The sequence below is a fragment of the Capsicum annuum genome, chromosome 1 (assembly GCF_002878395.1).
Source record: "Capsicum annuum cultivar UCD-10X-F1 chromosome 1, UCD10Xv1.1, whole genome shotgun sequence".
In the NCBI taxonomy this organism is placed as follows: Eukaryota; Viridiplantae; Streptophyta; class Magnoliopsida; order Solanales; family Solanaceae; genus Capsicum; species Capsicum annuum.
The window spans coordinates 46,794,392-46,816,523 of record NC_061111.1 but is presented as its reverse complement, the minus strand read 5'-3'; the positions used below and the strand labels follow the sequence as shown (position 1 = coordinate 46,816,523).

General features: G+C 36.2%; 2 protein-coding genes across 3 annotated transcripts; one reads left to right on the top strand and one right to left on the bottom strand.

Moving 5' to 3' along the window:
• Window positions 1-2,496: 2,496 nt before the first annotated feature.
• LOC107875137 (GTP-binding protein BRASSINAZOLE INSENSITIVE PALE GREEN 2, chloroplastic) lies at window positions 2,497-16,356 on the bottom strand. The gene is made up of 3 exons (XM_047396607.1): window positions 14,964-16,356; window positions 13,077-13,244; window positions 2,497-3,481 (listed from the first exon to the last, which is right to left on the bottom strand). The coding sequence occupies exons 1-3, from the start codon at window positions 16,173-16,175 to the stop codon at window positions 3,101-3,103; spliced, it is 1,761 nt and encodes a 586-aa protein (XP_047252563.1). The 5' UTR covers window positions 16,176-16,356; the 3' UTR covers window positions 2,497-3,100.
• A 1,788-nt stretch (window positions 16,357-18,144) lies between these two features.
• LOC107875121 (60S acidic ribosomal protein P1) lies at window positions 18,145-21,679 on the top strand. 2 transcript variants are annotated; one of them, XM_016721750.2, is made up of 5 exons: window positions 18,197-18,292; window positions 18,798-18,830; window positions 20,243-20,325; window positions 20,603-20,818; window positions 21,436-21,679. In XM_016721750.2, the coding sequence occupies exons 3-5, from the start codon at window positions 20,257-20,259 to the stop codon at window positions 21,487-21,489; spliced, it is 339 nt and encodes a 112-aa protein (XP_016577236.1). In that variant the 5' UTR covers window positions 18,197-18,292; window positions 18,798-18,830; window positions 20,243-20,256; the 3' UTR covers window positions 21,490-21,679. The 2 variants fall into 2 exon arrangements, with proteins under 2 accessions (XP_016577230.1, XP_016577236.1); XM_016721744.2 differs by lacking the exon at window positions 18,798-18,830 and having other exon boundaries at window positions 18,145-18,292.
• The last annotated feature ends 453 nt before the right edge of the window (window positions 21,680-22,132 follow it).

Sequence of the window (22,132 nt, the reverse complement as noted above, 5' to 3'; positions counted from 1 at the left end):
CCATCTCAAAATAATCAATACTCATACTTAAACTCATATATACCTAAATTAGGATCAATACATATACTCCAACACATATAACAATGGCTAATGCACGTAATTAAGTACGGGGTGTTACAGTATCCCAGGGGCATAAGCCTAGCATGGGTCGATCCCAGTTGATATATACTGGAGGCAGCCTAATGGTCACAGTACAGTACAGTAATGATTACAAAGACGATAAGAACGAAGGTAAAGTGAATGAATAAATACAATGTACAGGTTGTCACAAGTTCTAGTAAGTGTGGTCCACTCCTATTACGACCTATTCACTTGTTTCTGATTTCTATTGAGCTCCTATATCATATGTGATTATCTACAGCTTTACATACTCAGTACATATTTTGTACTGACGTCCCCCACGGGGACCTGCATTTCATGCTGCAGGCACAGGTACCTCAGCTCATACACCGCACAAGTAAGAGCCAGGTCATACAGCTATTGTTGGTGAGCTCCAGTTTGCTTCGGAGCTTTTCGAGTCGGTTCCTTATGTTTTGTTATTGTACATGAGTCATGTGTGGGCGGGGGTTTGTCCCGACCCTAGTTATGTCATGTATATCCTAGAGGCTTTGTAGACATAAGGAAGGGTAAAGTCAAGGAAGTTTATATAGTAATGTTATATTTGTATATGTGGTGGCCCCGACGGCCAAGTATTATATATATATATTTGTGCGTGTTGTGTTGATACAGGTAATTAGACCCTTCTATATGCAACGAAGTGCTGTCCAAATTTTTGGTGACATGTAAGTGAAAGTACAGGTATTTAAACGGGTTCTCCCGGGCCTTCTCGGCTTCGGGTGCCAGTCCGGCCCGATGGGATTTTGGGGCGTGACAATTGGCTTTGAGGAATTTTTTTTGTAAAAGTTAGGTTTAATTGTACGGTCTAATACCTCTATTAGTTTTATTATTTTGTGATAGTTTACAGGTTGTAGATAAATGTCCATAGGCTTGGAGGACTTTTTTTTGTGTAAAATTTAAGTTTAATTATATTGTTTTGATATCTCCTTTATCATATTATTTTGTTGCAGTTTACAGGTGTTGGATAAATGTCGGTTGGCTTTGAAGAATTTTTTTAAGTAAAAGTTAGGTTTAATAGTATTGTTTTGATATCTCTGCTTTGCGAATTTTTTTGTGTGTAAAGGTTAGGTTTAGTTGTATTATTTTGATATCTCTATTATTGTACTCCCTCCGTTTTGGAATAAGTGAATTGTTGGGGTATTTATTGGCGTTTCAAAATAAGTGAATCATATAATTTTTTTCTAAATTTGTCCTTATGATTTGACAACCAATTAACTTTTGAAAAGGTATTACAAGGTCAGTTTTTTCTTTTTTTGGGGTAAAAATGAAAAGTTGTGTTAAATTTATATTTTTAATGTTTTTTCCTTAATATGTGTGTCAAAATTCAATAATTCATTTATTATGAAACAGAGGGAGTATTGTTTTAGTAGAGTTTACAAGTATTAAATAAGTGTTGGACGGCTTTGAGAAAATTTTTGTGCAAAGGTTAGATTTAATTGTATTATTTTATTATCTCTATCATCGTATTGTTTTGTTGCAGTTTATAGGTGGTAGATTTTTTGGTAAAGGTTATGTTTAATTAAATAAATTTCCCATCTTTACATATCCAAAAGATGTTGAATTTAATTATTGCATTCGTCTTTATTATTTTTACAAATTTTTGATTTAGTGCAATGTTGAAACTTATTAAAGTGAGGTACAGCGCGAGGTGCGTACAACTTAACTAGTTATACTAAAAATAGGGGTTTGTATTATTCGAATTAAATGGAAAAATTAAATCAGATCCTTTTTTTTTTTTTTTTTTTTGGTTATTTGATTTAGATGAAACACCAAAAGTTTTGGTTTCTTAGTTTGGTTTCAGATTTTAAAAAATAATTTAAAAAAAAAAAAATTGAATTTTTCATCATTATATAAAACATACTTGATTATTGGCATATACCTACCAATCACGTAGGCAAAGTTCATAGCTCGGTACGTAAAGCATTTGATGTTCATCCAACATTTAGCTAAATGCCAGACGCAAGAGGCTAATAACAAGTAGAAATGTTCCACAACTTCGTAGTTACACAATCTTTAAACAAAATGATTGCAATAACACCTATTTATACAACTTATCTAGGAGGTCAGGATTCGAGTTGTGGAAACAACCTCTTGCAGAAATGTAAATAAGATTACGTAGAATAGACCACAGTCACAGTGATCCGGTCCTTCCCCGAACGCCGCGCATAGTGGAAGCTTTAGTGCATCCAGCTGGCCGTTATTACCAGCCAGAGCGCACAACTTATAACTTCAGAGCTAAATATGATACCTATAGCAGAAAAACATTGACCAAATGATAGCAGGGGCGGAGATCTAACATAGGAAGTACGGGTTCAACAGAACTCAATAGTTTCAGTCCAAACCATGTATATGTGTCAAGAAATTCATTGAATATAAACATAAATTTAACTTCAGAATCCATGAACTTCAAATCCAGAACAAACTTCAAATCTTGAACAAATCTCTATATGGTAGAGCAGAACGAAAATTTGGTTTGTGTTACATACATGTATCCTTCAGCATTTAGAGCTTCATTTACATAATGAGACATTGTGGCATCGATGAACACCAAAATTGGTTTATAATGAAGCTTCACTTACGTAATGGCATCGATGAACACTAAAATTTGTGTATAATGAAGCTTCATTTACGTTATGAAACATTATGGCATCAATGAACGCCAAAATTTGTGTATAAAGAAGGCCAGAACAGCATAAAGGGGATACAACCATCACAGAAAAAGGGGTCTCCAATGCCATTAGTGGGCCTTGAATACCTTTGCTTAATGCATTTCTCTGGTTTTGATGCCGCGTTTCGTCTTTGTAGGGAAGCAAAATCATTGTAGAAATGCATCAGCTTATCCAGGGCCTGGTGAGGTAACGTAGGCAATTATTCCCGCGTTCGGTCTGCATTCCAGTGCCGAGATAAGCAAAGTACATTTCCTTCGAGAAGGTAAAGTATCGTCTTTGAGTAAGATTTTGCCAGATCGTAAATGCAACCACAGTTAGCAAGTAGTTGAAGCCTCATTGACAGTTGATGGTTCAGTGGGGTTTTCTGCAGTAGAGTCGCTCAATTTCCTCTTCTTCTCTTTATGGCGCTGCTTATTTGAGGTGCGGTCAGCAGTGGAAACAATTTTTGAAACAGTAAAGCCAGCAACTTCAAAATCATAGGATCTGTTTGGGAGTAATGCATTGCGAACAATGACATCAACACCATCATATGTCCACACACCTAATTTAGACTCACCCTTTAGTCCAATGGCAAACCAACCAAGACCAGAAGCAGCAATATCAACAGAACTTGAATCCCACATATTTCCCCGCACATGAAATTCCCTCTTCAACCATTTCCCTAGCTCCTCACGTCGTCCCTCTCCAATTGGCGGCTGACAAAATTAAAACAATAATACATCATTTAATCATATCATTTAATACATCATTTAATCATATCAAATCAAATGAGGCAAAAGTTCAAAGCACAAAAGCAATTAAATCAGGTATCTACATCTGCTGAGGACTTTTTAGTTAGTAGCCAAGCGATATAGGAAGACTTCTAGAAATAGTACAACTGAAGCGTAAAATGTTACTCCCTCCTTTCCTTCCGTTTCAATTTATTTGTCATACTTCCCTTTTTATTCCGTTTCAAAAAGAATACAACAACAACAAACAACAAACCCAGTGTATTCCCACATAGTAAGGTCTGGGGAGGGTAAGATGTACGCAGTCCATACCTCTACCTCTAAAGAAGTAGAAAGGTTGTTTCCGATAGACCCCTGGCTCGAGACACGGCATACTAAACAAATTCATAGTAAAACATGGAACAAGCTGGCATAACATAAATACGATACCCACAAGTAATAGAAAACAGAGAAAAGTAAACAGATTCGTAATAAAGCATGAAACAAGGTATCATAACAAGAATAATACCCCCACCAAGTAATTCCCTACACTAGCAACCCAAACTGATCCTAGCCTTCTGCGCTAATTCGCGTCCTCCAGATCTTCCTATCTAGGGACATGTCCTCAGTGAGCTGTAACTGCTCCATGTCCCGCCTAATCACCTCTCCCCAATACTTCTTCGGCCTACCCCTACCCCGCCTAAAACCCTCCAAAGCTAGCCTCTCACACCTACGAACCGGATACCCCTCCTCATCACGTGTCCAAACCATCTCAATCGGACTTCCCGCATCTTATTCTCCACTGGAGTCACACCAACCTTCTCCCTGATAGTCTCATTCCGAACTCTATCCCCCCTAGTCAGCCCACACATCCAACGCAACATCCGCATTTCCGCCACCTTCATTTATTGAATGTGGGAGTTCTTAACTGGCCAACACTCCGCTCCATACAACATGGCTGAACGGACTGCCACCCTGTAGAATTTGCCTTTAAGCTTGGGCGGCACCTTCTTATCACACAACACCCCCGAAGCGAGCTTCCACTTCATCCATCCCGCCCCAATACGGTGCGAGACATCCTCGTCAATCTCACCGTTTCAAAAAGAATGTCTCTTTAATTTCCTTTGTTGGCAACTCTTCAATTTCAACTATCCACGTGGCATGTTTAGGACCACAAGATTAAAGGACATTTTGGTACATTCAACATATCTTTAGTTTACGACCACAAGATTCAAAAATCGTTTACACTTCCATAAGAGTACGTTGAGGCAGATAGAGAGTTCATCCAGTGCCGCTACTCACTTTTACTTAGGAAGGGCCTAATAGGAGCAAGAGACTTGGAGGTGACAACCAGAATGTGACATTATTTGATTGTGGAAATGCCATGTCAGGTAGCATTTTTTCTTGCCCCACAGAGTTCCAAACATAGCACCAGTTGTTAAGAAGCTACGAGAAATTTGAAGCATCTGTCTTAAATATAGGAATAGGATTATGACTCAACACAGGGATTTGTTACCCCTATATTCTTTTGACTCTGCTCTCTATAGTTCATTAAGCTATGAAACATTGCATGCTTAAATAATCTTTGACCCTCTGGATGTAAAGGGAAGGGAAAGAAAGAATATAATGGGAGATGGAGAACGCTCTTATAGAATAAATTTTCTTTGAGGCTGCAATCTTTTGTGGTTCTGTCTGGATAATTTAAAACCTTCATTATGGTCCATTAGAAAAAAGAAAGAAGGTGTTGCTTCACTTTTTCAAGAAAGCAAAAGCAGGCTTGAACTTGAAAATGGCTGCAATCAGAAAGAGAACAATTAAATATCTGTGTCCAGAACTTATATGCAAGTTTCAAAAAGGTTTATTCTATGTGCATTTCCTGAAAATTGATTACAAATCGGGACAAATCATGAACTTCATGGTTTCTTTGATTTTTTAGAGCGATGAAGGGTCAGTCCTCTTGTTCTCTCTTCCACGCAGTTCAATAGCAGAAAACCCATACACAAGCCTACTCTTGTGCTCTTATTTTCTACATAATGGAACAGCAAATAGCAGATCAACTCTATCTTGGTGCCAGCATCTTACAATTGAGGTGATGATAATAACTCTTATCTAGCATGTTTCAATTTTGCTCCTCCATGCTCCCACTTTATTTTTATTCCCAAAATTCTTGTTTGCAGTGTCTCGCGGCTGTCCACCAACAACAGATACCAGGTAACTCTGTCCATCAAGGCTAGGACAGATGGGAAGAATCACCTACAGTTTTTTGCCTCTGCTGGGATTCAAACCTGAAACCTCAGGTTCTCAACCCACTTCATTGACCACTAGGCCACACCCTTGGGTGCAGATTTGGAAGAGATTTAAAAGATCTTCGAAGCACAGGACAGCTATAAGAAACCTATAGCACCTTACAAAATGGTAGTGCTGATGTTGAAGAATCAGGAGAAGTGATGGTGAAAGAGGCCAAGTGCTACAGACTGCAGTATTCATCAATATGCTCTATGTGAATGCCTGACACATTAACAGAAGAACAGAAGAAAGAGATACTTCTTATCTGTTACCTTATGGTTTGGGGTAATTTGTTCAGAACAATTTGTTTTTATTTTGGAGGTAAACTCAGCCGACTCTACTCATCGGAGAGGCTACATAACTTTGGTAATACTATTATATGTTCAAGACCTGACCGGTTTACACTATGGCAGGTCCTGGTGGCTGTTGGTCAAGGGGGGATACTAATGAAAGCTTTGCAAGTTGCTGTTCCTGAAGATAATCATAGAAAGCTTACAACTGCTGTCTCTGGAATTTTGCACAATCAAGGTTCAAATCTCGAAATTGATGGACTACTAACTCCTGGACATACTCCAAATGTGACATCTAGGCCAATGTCAAAGATCAAAAAGGATGGAAGAGTTTCAAGTACAGAAGGTGGAAGAAAAACTTCTAACTTATTAGAAGCGAAGGCGAGGGCTAGTGATTTTTCCGATGAATTTGATAATAACAGCTCTAGCACAGTCAAAACACTCTCAAGAGCTTGTTTCAAAGCCTGAGGCAGCGGAGAACGTGCAAAAATCTGCAGATACAGGTCAGTCTCAAGCAATGAGTAGTCATGGAAGTGGACTTTCTTCTTTAGACAAGAAGGATGCAAACAATGTGGAGAATAACAATCAAAGTGCAGATCTTTTTGTAGAAAAAACTGCTCCATCTTCTGATTAAACGAGTCAAAAACTGGAGCTAAACTTAAGATTCAAGCAGGCCTGAAGTGGATGGTGGCACTGAGAAAATGATTTCTGAGCAATCCAAAGTACAGCATGATGGTGGGAAATATCACACACTTGAAAGAAGAGATCTCTACCCAACAAAAGGAAGAAAAAATCGCTGATATTTGTTGTAATCAGAACAAGCAACATCTTCCCTCCAGACAGAGGATAAAACATCACTTGCGGCATCTCCTTCTGAGACCAACGTAATGGAAAACAAAGGTTCTGATAATGTCAAAAGAGAAGAAAGAAGTACGCAGACCAATTCAAATCAAATTATTCCCAATGACCGAGCTTTGATGTTTCTCAAGCATTGGATGCCGTGACTGGAATTCAGGATTTAACTCAGTTAGTTGTTAATAGTGTGTTTCCTGTACATGAAGATATGATTAATTAGTTGGATGGGGTAAGAAAGAAAGTGAAATCAAGAATGAAGACAATAAAGATGGACTTATGAAAAGTGAAACCAAGGATGGAGACAATGAAGATGGACTCAAGGACTGAGACAAGTTTCTTGATCAAAATACTAGCTCCATCTCAAACAATCACCATATGGTTGATAACCATGATTCAGATGATGTTGAGAAGAGAGAGATCAAAGTATTGATACAAGAATAATCACGGATATGGACTTATGGGAGTGCCTGTTGGCTCCGAGACTTGGTGTGTGCAATTGAAGAGCCAAAGAGGACCTAATTATGCACCAAAAACCGTCCAAAGCACTAGGCTACACTTGATGGGCGCCCATCACTTAAGGGCCTTTTGGTCATTTTAGTTTCTATTATGTAATACACTATATAAAGAACAAAGTAGGGTTTCATTAGTTAGTTTTTGAAGATATTTGTGAGTGTAGAACTCTTGTAACAAGCTCTCTCTAGTAGAGAAGAGTGCCCACCCGAAACTAGGTCAAGAACTAGTGTGGAATCACTAGTGATTAAGTTTTGCTTGAAAACATCAATGCTTGAGAGGTGGAATCCGAGGTCTTTGTTGTGTGTGGTGTTAAGGGTCCAAGAGTGGAATAAGCTCTTGGGTGCTTAAGATTATACCAACCATTGGTCTATCTATCTATCCTTTGTTTTTGTGGTAATCTTGTAGTTTGAGTTCTTGTTATTCAAACCGTGTGTTGCTGTTCTTTATTGTTGTTATCATCTTGTTCTTGTTGTGTTGTTGTTGTTTTGGTGTTAAAATACACCTTGTATTTTGTAATCCTTGTGTTGTTATTGTTGGCCGAAAGTTATTCTTCAAGGGGTCCTCGGGTTGCTCTCAATTTCTAAACTGTTTTGAGTAGTTTTTGAGCATTCCGTGGTTTTTATCGTATCATTTGGTTATCTCCTTGTTCTTGACGTTTCGTGGCTGTTTGGTGTCAAATACACCATTATATCTTGTATTCTTGTTGTTGGTAGTGAATCTGAGAGTGGTCACCAAAGAGGTCCTCGGTTGTCTTGAATTTGTGGACTGATTTTGGTGTGTGTTTCGTGCTTCCAAGTTTATAGTTATCATTTGGTATCAGAGCATGGCTTGATCTTGTTCCCACAAGATCAATCTTGAGCTTGTTAGTTGAAAATTCAAAAAAAAAAAGGTGTTGAAAACTGAAAAATCCAAAAAGAAGCAAATCTGTCCATTTTTGTGTCTTGGCCAAAATGTTCTTGTTGTTGTTGCTGTGTTTGGCCGAGATTTGTGTCTAGATCTAGGCAGGTTTTGCTTGTCGTAGTTGTTTCTTGTGTTAGTTTTCTTTATCTCTAACACTCCTCGAGTCTTAATCCAAGTTCTTGAGCTAAGTTTCAAGTTGTGTGGTGGTAATTGTTGGACGGCTTGCTGTTGTTCTTGGAGTTCATCTTGTTGTGTTGAAGAAGTAGTTTCAAAGGGTTGTTTGATCTTGAAAAAAAAAAAAGAGTGAGACTTGTGTTTGTCTTGGAAACTTTTTCAAGACAACACCAAAATAGTAAGGAAACAAAAGACTTTCAAAAAGTGTAGCTACCAAAAAGAAGACCACTTTTCAAAATTGTCCCAAAGAGGAAAGTAGACAAGACTACCAAAAAGGTTGTCTCGCCAAAAGAGTGAAAGTAGGTCAAGACCTTTTTGAATCTTGAAAGGGGAGTCTAAGACCTTGTTTGCCTATGCCATCGCCGAAACTTCTTCATCCAAATATGCAATTGAACAATTAAATTCTTGAAACAAAAATTTTTCAACTTCAACAACCAATAGACGAGTGTCACGTCATCATAAGCTCAAGAATTGGAAGTCCTAGTTTCCTTTTCTTTGTTTCCATTGGTTTCAACTTTGTTGACTCTTATACTAATTGGCAACTAGTAAATATCTACTAAGTTGTAAATTAGTTTTTGAGTACGTTCTTCGTGTTAGCGTTGTTGTTTTTCTGTGCTTTTCTCGTTTTTAACTCGTAGTAACTTCTTTGTTTCAGTTCGTAAGTAAATTTTATTTTTTTGTGTCTTGAGTCGATCAAACAAGAATCCATTCCAGACACCAAGTAGAATTGACATCCTATTGACTACCGGAGTATAAGCAACTTTCAATAAGATGAACACCACCAACAACAACAAGAAACCGTCCACTTAACACCACAACACAACCGGAATCTTGCTCAAGAACTTGGGTGGTAGACTCAATAAGTGTTGAGGAGAAAGGGAACCAACACTAGAAACAAACTAAGACAACAAAACACACTTAAATCAAGACACATATCTCGGCCAAACACAACAACAACAACAAGAACACCCAGCCAAGAACAAGAACACTTCAACACTTTTTTTTTTTACTAAGAGAGCCCAAGATTGGTAGTGTAGGAACACAACCAGCCTTGGCTTTGATACCAAATGATACCTTACAACCCCAAGAAGACACAAAACAGCCCCCAAAAACGTCACAAAACACACCACAAACCGAGAGCCCAAGGAACCAAGTCTCGGCCAAGAATAACAACACAAGAATGAAAAGAAAATCCGAGAATGCTTCAACAATGGAGAGATAAACACGTGTATAACCACACCAAAACAACAACAACACTACATTAATGTGATGAACAATAAGCTTACAATAACACCAACCAGCTATTACAAGAAGACAAGACACTACTACTACAAGATGAACACAAAAGTAAAGGGATAGATAGTTAGACAAACGTGGTGTAAATCCTAGTAACCAAAGAGTACATAAAACTCTAAGACCCCTAACACCTCCACACACGATCACCTAACTCTTATGATGACACAAGAGAGGATTCCACCACTCAAGCGCCAAGGTTTCTCAAAAATAAGCAATTATAAGAGATTCCACCCTTGAATTGCTATCCTAGTTACAAGTTTCTGTTTGCCTCAAGTAGAGAGAGGACTTTGGTGTTTCAAATGTCAAGACTTACAACAATAATCAACTAAGTCATGAAAATCCCTAATACTAAACTATATATAGTCTCCTTATTACATAAAAGATGAAATGACCAAAAGACCCTTAATGAAAAGGGGGCGCCCCTCTAGTGTAATAAATGAGCAAATAGGGCGGTTTTGGTGTGTCTTTGATCCTTCTCATGTCTCAACATTGAACTTCCTAGGATGATACTTTGTTGCACTTGTACACGCGTTGATCTTCATAGTCGCACTTGTATCAATCTTTCATTGAGTTTTTAATATTTCATTCAAAGGATCCTTGGTTATACTTCAAGTATGTGTCGCCTTGGCGTGATGATGTTTATTATTGTGCTAACCCTAACCCTCATGCCATGAAGATGTTGTGCTTGTTTGTCCTTTCTCTAATTTTGCAAGGTACAGATTCAAGGTCGAATCCTTTTCAAGAAGGGGGATGATACAAGTCAAATGGCCACCTTAGCTTTCGATGACATCATTCAAAGCCACTACGTGAAGAATCAAGCTTTGGTCGCATAGAGGGCACGGGATAATACTTGGAGGGTCATCTTGAGCATGCCATTAAACAAACCCGAGTGCGGAAGATTGCTTGGAGCCTTGGGTTTGGGCCACACTTGGTGGTTCACGGTTTTGGTTCCCTTTATTAAGGGCATTTTGTTCATTTAGACTTGTCTAAATGACACTCCATGGCCGCCCCACCTCATTAAGGGAATTGGAGTCATTTTTGTCTTTCTTTTGTAATATACTATATATCGTCTCTGTTAGGTCTTTTCGCATTAGTTTATGAATGATGAATGTATGAAACATTCCAAATCCTCTCTCTTGAGAGTGAACACCTTAGTGTAGTTCTTAGATAGGGCTTGGAAAAGCCATCTTAGTATCGGGCTTGAAAAAGCTAATATTGACCTTTGCTTGAAAACGGTGGATCTTGAGGTGAGTTGATTCCCTTGGCGGTCACCGTAAGAGTGTGGTTTTGATTATTACATTCATTAGGGGTTACTGTTGAAATACACTTGTTCTTAATCTTGTAATAATCTTGGTCTCACTATCTATCCTTTACTTTCTTGTAATCTTGTTGTGTTGTTCTGGTTTCCTACTCTCGGCCTTGTGGTGTTCTTGTAGCTGAAGTTGTTGTTCTTCTTGTTCTTCATTCTATGTGTTGTTAATCTAGTTTGGTTGGCTGGAAAATAGGTGTTAAACACCTTGTTATCATCTCTTTCTTGTTCTTATGGTGAGTCCGAGAGTTGGTCATCAAAGAGGTTCTCGGGTTCTTGAACTTGTGGACTGATTTTGGGGTGTGTTTCGTGCCTCCCTTGTCTTGTCTTGTCTCGTATCAAGTATGCTCAGATTCCCAAGAAAAATATGAAACAGTTAACATTTTAATTGGTGAAGTTGAAAGTGATACCGTCAGTTTTCAAGAAAGTGTTGGAGAAAGCCACACAAAAGGTGATCAGAAGAGAAAAGACGTTGTCAATGGAGAGCTTCCTCTAGGAGATTCACTTAAGTCTTTGACTTACACTCAAAAAACTGTTCTTGTCTACATGACTATCAATTTTTCTGGAGACCACCTTAGAAAGAACACCTTCGAAGCTATTTAAGTCCAAAGGCTGTGATAACCAAACCACTAGATTTAGATACCACAACATTTTTGTTTCTCGACTACATTCAAAAAGGAGGACAATGGAAACTTTTGGAGCAGACTGGAAGCAACAATGATTTATCTGATGTTGTTATAGCTCATGCAAAAGGTCATGCGGAGATGCAGTATGATTCACCTCTGAAATCAAATAATATGGATAATATTATAGAACCATCTTCTGTAATATTTGACCATGAAAACCAGAATCCTGATGAAGAATGTGACCTCAAACAACTCCAATGAGAATGTTGGTGTTGATAATGACACTGCACATGGATCCGCTTTATTTTAAGAAATATTATAGTGGAAGCTTTAAAGGTCGAAGTCGGATGGAAAGTAAGTACTGAAGACTTGGAGGAAATGCAACCCGAACTCTCCAGTGAACTGGAACATGTTGCAAATGTTATCTCTCAGGCTGAAGGACATGAAGAGGAGCTTGTCTCATTTATCAAGACAGTTCATGCAGAGCATGTTGTGCATGTTATTTCCGCAGCAGTTCATGGAACTAGTTATTTGAGAAGGGTATTGCCTGTTGGAGTTATTGTAGGCTGCAGCTTGGCTGCTTTGAGAAAGTTTTTGATGTATATGCCTAAGAAAGTAATGACCAAAGCAAAGAGTTGATTCTTGATGAAACAAGTGAGCTAGAGAAAGTAAATTTTATCCCAACAGCCAACAAGAGAATTGATGCATTGCATCATAAAGGATAAGTGACTGGATTGCAGAGTCCAGTTTGCAAGTTGAAGGAGCAGCTGATTCAGAAGAATCAGATAGAAAATCTATTACGGTTGGAGCTGTTACGGCAGCCCTCAGATCATCACATTGCTTGTCCATCAACAGGTAAAATCAACATAAAGGTTGGCCGGCTGATATTATTTAGAGCAGGTTGCAACAACTGAACAACCTACCTTATTATTCAGCACCATGAGTTATCACCTACCTTGCATTATCCATCTAGGCTCCTTCTAGGTATGTTTGAATCTCTCATGCATTTATGAAAATCTAAAACTACTTTTCACTATTTTGCTATAGAGATTGGTCAGATCTCTCAATATTCGTGACAGAAGCAAAGCCAGTGTCAAGCTCAAAGAGATTTCACGTACTAAATTCAAAGACGCAACAAATTTACCATCTTTTGTTGACAATAATTTTTTTTGCTTTTCTGCAGTTAAACTATATTTACTCCAACAGTGTTGAACTATGTGCAAGAAAAACAAATAGACAGTGCAATATCATAAACTTCAGACAGTTGTCAAAAATAAAGATTTGAAATTAGAAAGAAAGAAAGAAGAACATTCAATGCCTAAAGCAAATAGAACCTGCAGCTGACGCCCAAAATGTTCTTCCAGCATTGTGCTGGCATTCTCTGTCCTCCCCATATGAAGTGGAATCAGCGGAGATGCCCAAACTGTAACATACATAGAATCAGCAGATATTTCTTCCACGTCCAATCGCATCAACCCACCTATATGAATTGAATGTCCTACCTGTCCACAGCAAATGATTAAATCGTGAGATTTCAAAGTGGACAACACAAACTAAACTACAGAAAGCAGGTTTTTCACGTGAAGTTCTAAGCATAAGCATAGGCAGACACATCTGATGGGGGATAAGTGCAATGAAATAATACATTTAGGTTGTCTATTCAATATTCATATTTAGATTCTGTACCTAAGACTATACAAGCAACCAATAGTCAAATGTCCACAAGCATTTTACAGGTTAATAATCTAATCTCTGGTAATATTTTTCCTGGGCATACCTTGCCATTAGATTTTTCTAAATTCTCTGAAGTTCCAATAAAAGCATTTCGCTTGAGCAAAATCTCTTTATAAAACGGAAAAAAGTAAAAGACTCTTCAGGATGACTTCCAAGTCTTGTCCAGAGTAGCTCAAGATCCTGACTCTGTAATCGCTGCTAACAAAGATGGGAACAACTGGGACCTGACATTCAGAAGAAACATGCATGACTGGGAAGTGAATGAGTTGTTAGATCTTTTTGCAAGACTACAACAGTATCACATCAATCCTCAGACAGCCGACAAGCTCAAATGGGGGGTATCATAGTGAGGGTGTCTACACAGCAAAGGAAAGTTACAATCAGTTGTGCTCTAGAAACCCCTTGATAGATAACTGGCCCTGGAATTGGAGGACCAAGCTACCTCTTAAGGTTGTTTGTTTCACTTGGACAGATCTATATGAGGCATGTATTACCCAAGAAAATCTAAAGAAGAGGAATTTCCCGCTGCCAAGCAGATGCTATATGTGCCAAAAAAAAGAGGCTGAAACCACCAGACACCTTCTTAATTGTGAAGTCGCCTCGGAATTATGAAGCATGTTTTTCAGTCTCTCTGGTCTCAATTGGACCACATCCCTCCCAGTTAAGGATGATTATGAGAGTTAAAGCCTATGGAGATTTGACAAAGCCATCAAGATGATCTGGATCATGATACCTACTTGCATTTTTTGGTGTATCTGGTTAGAGAGGAATAGGAGATGCTTTGATCGGGAGTCAACTGCTTTAGGCATTTTGAAGGTTAGGTGTATTGTTAATTTGTTTAGTTGGTCCAACTTGTATCCAGCTGCTAATGCAGAACAGCGGATTTAATGAACTCCCTAGTTCTGGCTTAGATAGTCAGTATAGTCAGCCAGAGATTTTTTGTAAGCTCAAATGCCATATCTTGTAATTCTTGCATCTTCTTGATGTGTTATTAATACCAATTACTTTATCCAAAAAAAAAAGTAAAAGACACTTTTGTTAGGTAAGTAAGTTCAGCAGAAACAATCATAACGGAATCATAGATAGTTGATTGAAACACATTACAAGCCACAATAAGCACTACACACGGGAAAACTTAAGACAGAATATCACCTAAAAATGAGAAAGAAATAACGAATTATACTAAAGTTGCTTCCTTTCTTAACGTGTAGTTATCTATTAACTATCAGTGCAAATATTGGATAAGACTACGATGAGTGTAAAGATAAGGACTCGGTAAATTCAATATTTGCATTCGCCTTGTACAAAACTGCAAGGAAAACTGAAGTATCTTAAGTGACAAAACCCATGTTCCTCTTCCAGTACTCGCATTATAGTTGTTGATTTCTCCGAAAGAAGATAAACAGATTCATAACACTAAAAATTGATCGTGAAGTGCAATAGAAAGCTTTCATATTTTTGAAGGAGACTAGAGGAGAATTATGAACCTTGATTCTATATGTCCTTGGTTTCAACTCTTTACTTATATGAACTAGCTTCTGCTCGTCCCTAGTCAACCTTGTCGAAATCTGATGGGGATGTAAAAGCCCTGGAGTGTCAAACAATTTGGCATTCCCTGGAAGCACCCCTTCTACCCTCAGTATCCCCAATGTAGTCCCCGGCAACGGTGCCTCCGTTAAATGACTTACATTCCCACCAGAACACTTTCCTATTGCATTGATCAACGTGCTCTTCCCAGCATTTTGTGCTCCTACTGCCCAAATATGCCCTCTTGACCCAGCCAGTCCCACTACATCATCAACCAAATTCTTCACTCCCCAATCCCTCACTGCACTAACCATATGTACACTTGTCAACCTAATCGCCCCACCCTCTCTTGCCCTTGTTCTAACCCAATGTTCAAGCCTAGTAGGTGACAATGAGCTAGGTAAAAGATCAATCTTTGTAACTACCAATACCATTCTAGGTACATTCCCCGATTTCCCCTCTTTCCACGCTCGCGAATTCTCTTCAATAGTCCTAGAAACTAACTGAGCTACCTTCCTAGGAAACGATCCATCGAAATCAGATGCATCAACCACCATTAAAACAACAGCCCTCGCCCCACTACTAGACATCAACCTCCTCCCAACAGTATGATCAAAATCAAAATCAGGCAATAAATTCTCCACACTCGGGTCCTTAACCTTCCCATAATGCCTCAAACTATGACATCTAGCACAAACAACTGGCTTTTCACCTATCTGAACTGGTTTTTCAACATTTTCTTGATTTTCATGCCCATTAAGCAAACCCCTTTTGAGGGAAAATGATACTTCTGGCTCATCAAGAATTGAATTCTTGTTAATGGGTGTCTTATAATTTGTGCCTTTAACACAAGGCTTGATGAAATACCCTGGTTGTTTTGGGTCAAAATCTTGCATTTTAACACCACAACCAGGGCAAACAACATCAGAAATGGATTCCTCAAAATTCCCATCTCTAGAAAGTGATAAAGATTGAATCTTTGAAGGTGTTGAGAGGTTTCTCAAGCTAAACAAGAAAGGTGGGACAAGGGTTTTAGGAGGGTTTAAGGTAGAAACATTTTCAAGAATTGGAGGAGAAGAGTTGAGTATTGAATTTTTGTGTGTAAATGGTGTAAGGGAAAGTGGGAGTAGTAGTTTTTTCAGTTTTGATGGAGAGAGTGATCGGATTAACATTGTTGTTTGGTTGTTTTTTCTGTTAAACTAAGGTAGTCGTGAAGAGTTTGAGGAGGCATTGGTTAACTTTGAGGTTTATGGAATTTGTTGGGTTTTGGGCTATCAGAAAATGGCTAGGGTTCATTTTCAAAAAAAAAAAAACAAAGGATTTAATAGTTTGATAATTAGATTGTGTCATTTTGATTAACTAGTTTAGGTGTGCACTTTAATAGGACTGTATTTTTTAAACTCAACAGTAAAAAGAAAAATATTAGGAGTAATTAATTCTTCTATCATATATTTTTAGAAGTCACATATATTTTAGAAAGTATAAAAAGAAAAATATTAATTAATTTTCCACCTATATATTTTAGAAATCTCATGTATTTTAAGAAATTTAGTTAATATAATAAAAAAATATTAAATAATAAATTAAAAAAATAGTGAAAACACAATTTTGTTTAAAGAAAAGTCTTTTAATGAAATTTAAAAGTTTAAATTACTTTTCTAAGGATTTTTACACTTTTAATATAAAATATAGATTATAGATATATAGATATTATAGATTATAGATATAGCTATGAATTTAATATATTTTAATAAAAAAAAAAGTATAATGAGAGAAAAGGCTTTTTTTAGCATTTACAAATTTATTTTGGTTTCTTGATCTTGTTATAAGAGATTTTTATTTTTACGTAGCAACAACAATGATAATATATTTAAGAGAGATTTTCATCATATTTGTTCATGTCTTGTATAAATGAAGTATGGAGTATAGGGTGTATACAAAATTTACATTTATTCAAATTATAAGAGGACAAAAAATATCATTTCCTCAAGTATAACTTAAGAATGAGGGATGAGTAGTAAAGTCAAAATTCTTAAATATATTTATGAAATAACAGGCATTACTACTAAGATAATAAGATATATATTTAATGAGATAGTAATGCATACTATTTCTTTCGTATAAAAACAAGTATCATTTTAGCAATGAAAAAAAAGTTCCAAAATAAATATCACATTAGATATTTAAGATGGAAATTGATATGTTTTTCCAATTATATATTTGTATTAAGAAACTATTTCTAATTAATGGTACTTAATTCTTAAAAAATCTCTACGAAATAGAGATGATTTAGTAAACTATATTTTCTATTTATTACTTTTTTAGTGGGCGTGAAATGAGCCAAAATGACACTTATTTTTAAATTGGAAAAGTATTTGACAAGATAGTCAAAAACTCATAGTCTCGTGTAAAAGTATAAGACTTATATTTGAGAGAGTTTCATATCCGACAACACATTGAAGCTATTTAATTTATGGGATAAGATACAATAATTTTAGGATAAAATATGAGATTATTTTACTTATTTGTTTTTTAGTTTCAAAATTAGCAATCCTAGATTTACTAATCTCATAACATAGCATCAAAATGACAAAGAGTTTTTCAAATGCTCTCTTATTTTATTTTTTTTAAGTTAAGATTGAAACTAGATAGAAATAAAAATTAATCCAAATCCAGCTAATATAAAATCAATCGCATGTTTTGTAGGAGCATATCTCAATATTCAATTTTTAGTTCGACAAATTAAATATTGACCAAAGTCATCCCATTTTAGAAAGACTATAGGTTAGACATTCTCCTCATATTTACTGTTGAAAGTATATCCATTATATTACAACATCATCATCCAACCTATATTATAATTCAACAACATCTTCAGTGTATTCATAAAATGAGTCTAGAGAGAATAAAATATACGCAGTTCATATCACTATCTCAGATAAAGTAGAGAATTTTTTTTCGATAGACACCCAACTCAAGATTATAATTATGTAATTCCAACATTATACAATAGTAATTATTTAAGATTTAACTTGCTCCCCAACCAAACCACCCCTATCATCAGCATTTTAAAGTAAATAAATTTGATGAAATTTGAACATGGGCCCTAATGGGCTTCATGAACAATAATTGGGCCTCAAACTTCTTCTCTCCCTCACAGGCCCAATACTCTCAGTATAAGTTAATAACCACTGCCCATTACAAAAAAACCCCTAACCCTAGCTCACTCAAAGGAGAAGTTGCTTCCGAAATCTCCGTAAACTCCGCCGCCGCCGCCGTCTTTTCGAAGGTAAACATATTCCCCCCTCCACTTTGGAATTCAATTAAGCGTGCTCATTTCATTTTCACAAATTTTCAGCATATTTCATCATTTTTAGGTGCGTTTGAACATTTTGCATGCAGTTTTCATCACTTTGAGGTGTGTTTGAACATTTTTCATGTAATTTTCATCATTTTAAGGTGTGTTTGAACATTTTTCATGTAATTTTCATATTTTGAGTCGTGTTTGAACATTTTTCATGTAATTTTCATCATTTTAGGTGCGTTTCAACATTTTCATGTAATTTTCATATTTTGAGGTGTGTTTGAACATTTTTCATGTAATTTTCATCATTTTAGGTGCGTTTCAACATTTTTCATGTAATTTTCATCATTTTTGAATATTTTCACGATTTTTGAATTCGTTTTGTGTCGGTTTATTTTGTCACTTTAGGTTCATTTTAACATAGTAATGTAGGTTTACCCATTTTTTGATGATATTAAGCTTGCTTATATAGTTTTCATGATTTTCTCAGCTCGCTGTATCATTTTTATTCCGTCACATTGAGGTGCGTTTGAACAGTTTTACGTTGTTATCATCATGTTTGAATGATATTAAGCTTATCATATAGTTTTCACGATTTTCTCAACATTTTTAATCTGCTTTTGTCGTTTAGTTCTCCCCTTTTGGGTGCGTCTGAACACTTTCAGGTAGATTTCATCATTTTCAAATGTAATTATGCTCACGCATGTATTTTTTTCATTTTTGTCAGTTTATTTCGTTGTTGTTGGATGTGTTTATTTTTTGTTACTTTCAAGCAATTGAACATTTTCATGCAATTTACATCATTTTTGAATAATATTAAGCTTACTCATATAATTTACATCACTTTTGAAAAATATTAAGCTTACTCATATAGTTTTCACGATTTCTTAATGGAATTAAAGCTAATCATATCGTTTTCACAATTTTCGGATGCATTTTGTATCAGTTTATTTTGTCATTTTTGACTGCAATGTAGTTTTCACCATGTTTAATGTATTGAGCTTGCTCATAGTTTTCACAGTTTTCAGCATTCTATTAGTCATTTTCATGTAGTTTCACGAACTTGAAAGCAATACGCTTACTCACATAGCTTTCACGATTTTCTCAGAGTTTTTTATATCAGCTTTATTTCAGTTTGCTTGTGTTTGAATATTTCCATGTGATTTTCACTGCCCATTAGCACTTCCGTTTATTCTTTTGCCATTTTTAAAGTGATTGAGTATCTTCATGTAGTTTTTACCATTTTTGAATAGTTCTCATAGTTTTCTCAGCATTTTTAATCAGTCTATTTCATCATTTTTGAGTACATTTGAACGTTCTCATGTAGTTTTTATGATCTTTGAATGATGTTAAGCTCACTCATATAGTTTTCAATACTCAGCATTTTTGCTCACTTTATTTCATCATTTTTGGTGTGCTTGAACATTTTCATCTAATTTTCACCATTTTTGAATGCAGTTAAGCTTATTCATTTAGTTTCACCATTTTCTATCAGTTTATTTCATTATTTTTGAGTTAGTTTGAACATTTTCATGTAGTTTAAATGATATTAAGCTACTCATATAGTTTTCACCATTTTCTCAACATTTTAATCAGTTTATTTATTTCATCATTTTTGGGGGTGTCTGAATATTTCTCTGTGATTTTCACTTTTCATTAGTATTTTTGTTTATTTTTTGCCATGTTCAAAGCGATAGAGTATTTTTATGTAATTACTGCCATTTTTGAATGATATTAAGCTTTACTCATATAGTTTTCACAGTTTTCTCAGCATCTTTTATCAGTTTATTTCGTCATTTTTGGGTGCGTTTTGGCATTATCACGTGATTTTCACCATTCATTAGCATCTTCATTTATTTTTTGCCTTTTTCAAAGCCATTGAGCATTTTCATGTAATTTTCACCATCTTTGACTCGCTTTTGCTGGGAATAACAGGTTAGTTAATCAAAATGTCGTGCGGAGAAGTTGCTTGCACTTGCGCATCCTTGATCCTCCATGACGAGGACATCCCAATTACAGTAAGATTCTCTTGCCCAAATCATTCTAATCCTAGAATTTTCGTGTTTTGTTTTTTATTGTGATTTTTTTGTAGTGTGTATTATTTATTCTCAAATCTATTAGGTCACTGTCATGTTTGGTCTAATTTTGATTGTGCGTATGATGAAGTTTATCCAATGCAGGTTTTGATGCATACTAATGCTATCATTGTGTTTTTGTGTAATATTTTCTAATACTAGGATTTCAATGTTGCATTGATTGTGAATCCGTTTGTGTGTTGATGTGTGGTAATAATAGGCTGAGAAAATTTCAGTTATAGTAAAAGCAGCGAATGTGAATGTGGAGCCATACTGGCCTCTTCTCTTTGCCAAGCTTGCTGAGAAGAGAAACATCGGGGATCTCATCATGAACATCGGTGCTGGTGGTGGTGGTGATGCAGTTGCTGTTGCTGCCCCCACTGGTGGCGCTGGTGGTGGTGGTGCAGCTGCTGCCCCTGCTGCTGAGGAAAAGAAGGTGAGATAATGTTTCTTAATTACTTATATAAGAATGGATCGAGGAAATATTGTTGTAGCTGAAAAAAGTGTTTTTGACGAGCATAGCCTGGAATCTTCTTCGAACATGTATATGGATATTATTTACACTTTATGAAAATCAACGTGGATAAAGAATGTTTCGAACTGGAAAGAGGTAAAAATTTTGGCAAGGGTGTTATTACTGAAAAGATGATCTTGAATACATGGTGGAATCCCTTATTGATGAATTGCGTATTCCTAAGATGTGTTTGGATGTTGAACTTATTTATTACAAGGGGTAATGATGTGGGGTATTCATGGTGGGTGGAAGAACGTGATTACGAGTAATTGGCAGTGTCTCTTTAAGTAGGAGTTCTTGAATTATGTTCAATGGTTCGTAGGATCTTCTCAATCATGAAGTTTATAAATTTGTTTGAGTTACATCTTTGTTCTTTGGGAGAGCGAGTCATATGTAGGTGTCATTGTACTCTAATTCAAAACCCATAATAAAGTTCAAATCCTAAGTTTGCTTCCGAGCGAGAGCGAAGATATGAGTTATAGTTCATTTCATTGCATTTCTCTAACCCTTTTGTTTGCTTGTGTCTAAATGTGGAGCAGGAAGAGCCCAAGGAAGAGAGCGATGACGACATGGGATTCAGTCTGTTTGATTAGGATCTCCTTCCAGTACGATTTGTGGTTCTTTTCCAAAAATTTTATGAGACTTGGTAATAGCATCCTTGTTAAGGAGATTTTTGATCTGCTTGTCACAGTTATATATAACCTTGACATATTATGGGTTTATGAACATCAGTTATGTTACTTTTACTTATTGCCTATGAGGACAATCCAACCATTTGTGTGTTGTTGCTCGTCTCAACCAACTTGATAATCATTTGTTTCTGTGTCTTCTCTTTTGTTGCTCAACATGTTAACAGGCACTGTTACATATTTGGATGGACTTGTTTACTATGATCTCTAACCAGACTTCCGTTAGTGTACTATATATATTTATAATTATTCTTGTAGTTTAGTTAGTTATTCTCGTAGTCCAGATTTCATTTTTGGCTTTGCCAATTAACACGTGATATTTTAAAGTGGTAAATAATGTAAACGTATCAATATCCAAATATCAGTATTTCGTATGTTTCAGGTAAATACTTAGATTTTTCTAGGTAGAAACTTTTTGTGTTTGTGGAACCATAGGATAATTTGAAGCCGCAACAATCTTTGCCCCCGTCTCTACCTTTTTTATGGAGATGATGATCCCTTGCTGAAGTTTGAGAGTATAGTATTCCTTAAATCTATGTATATTAAT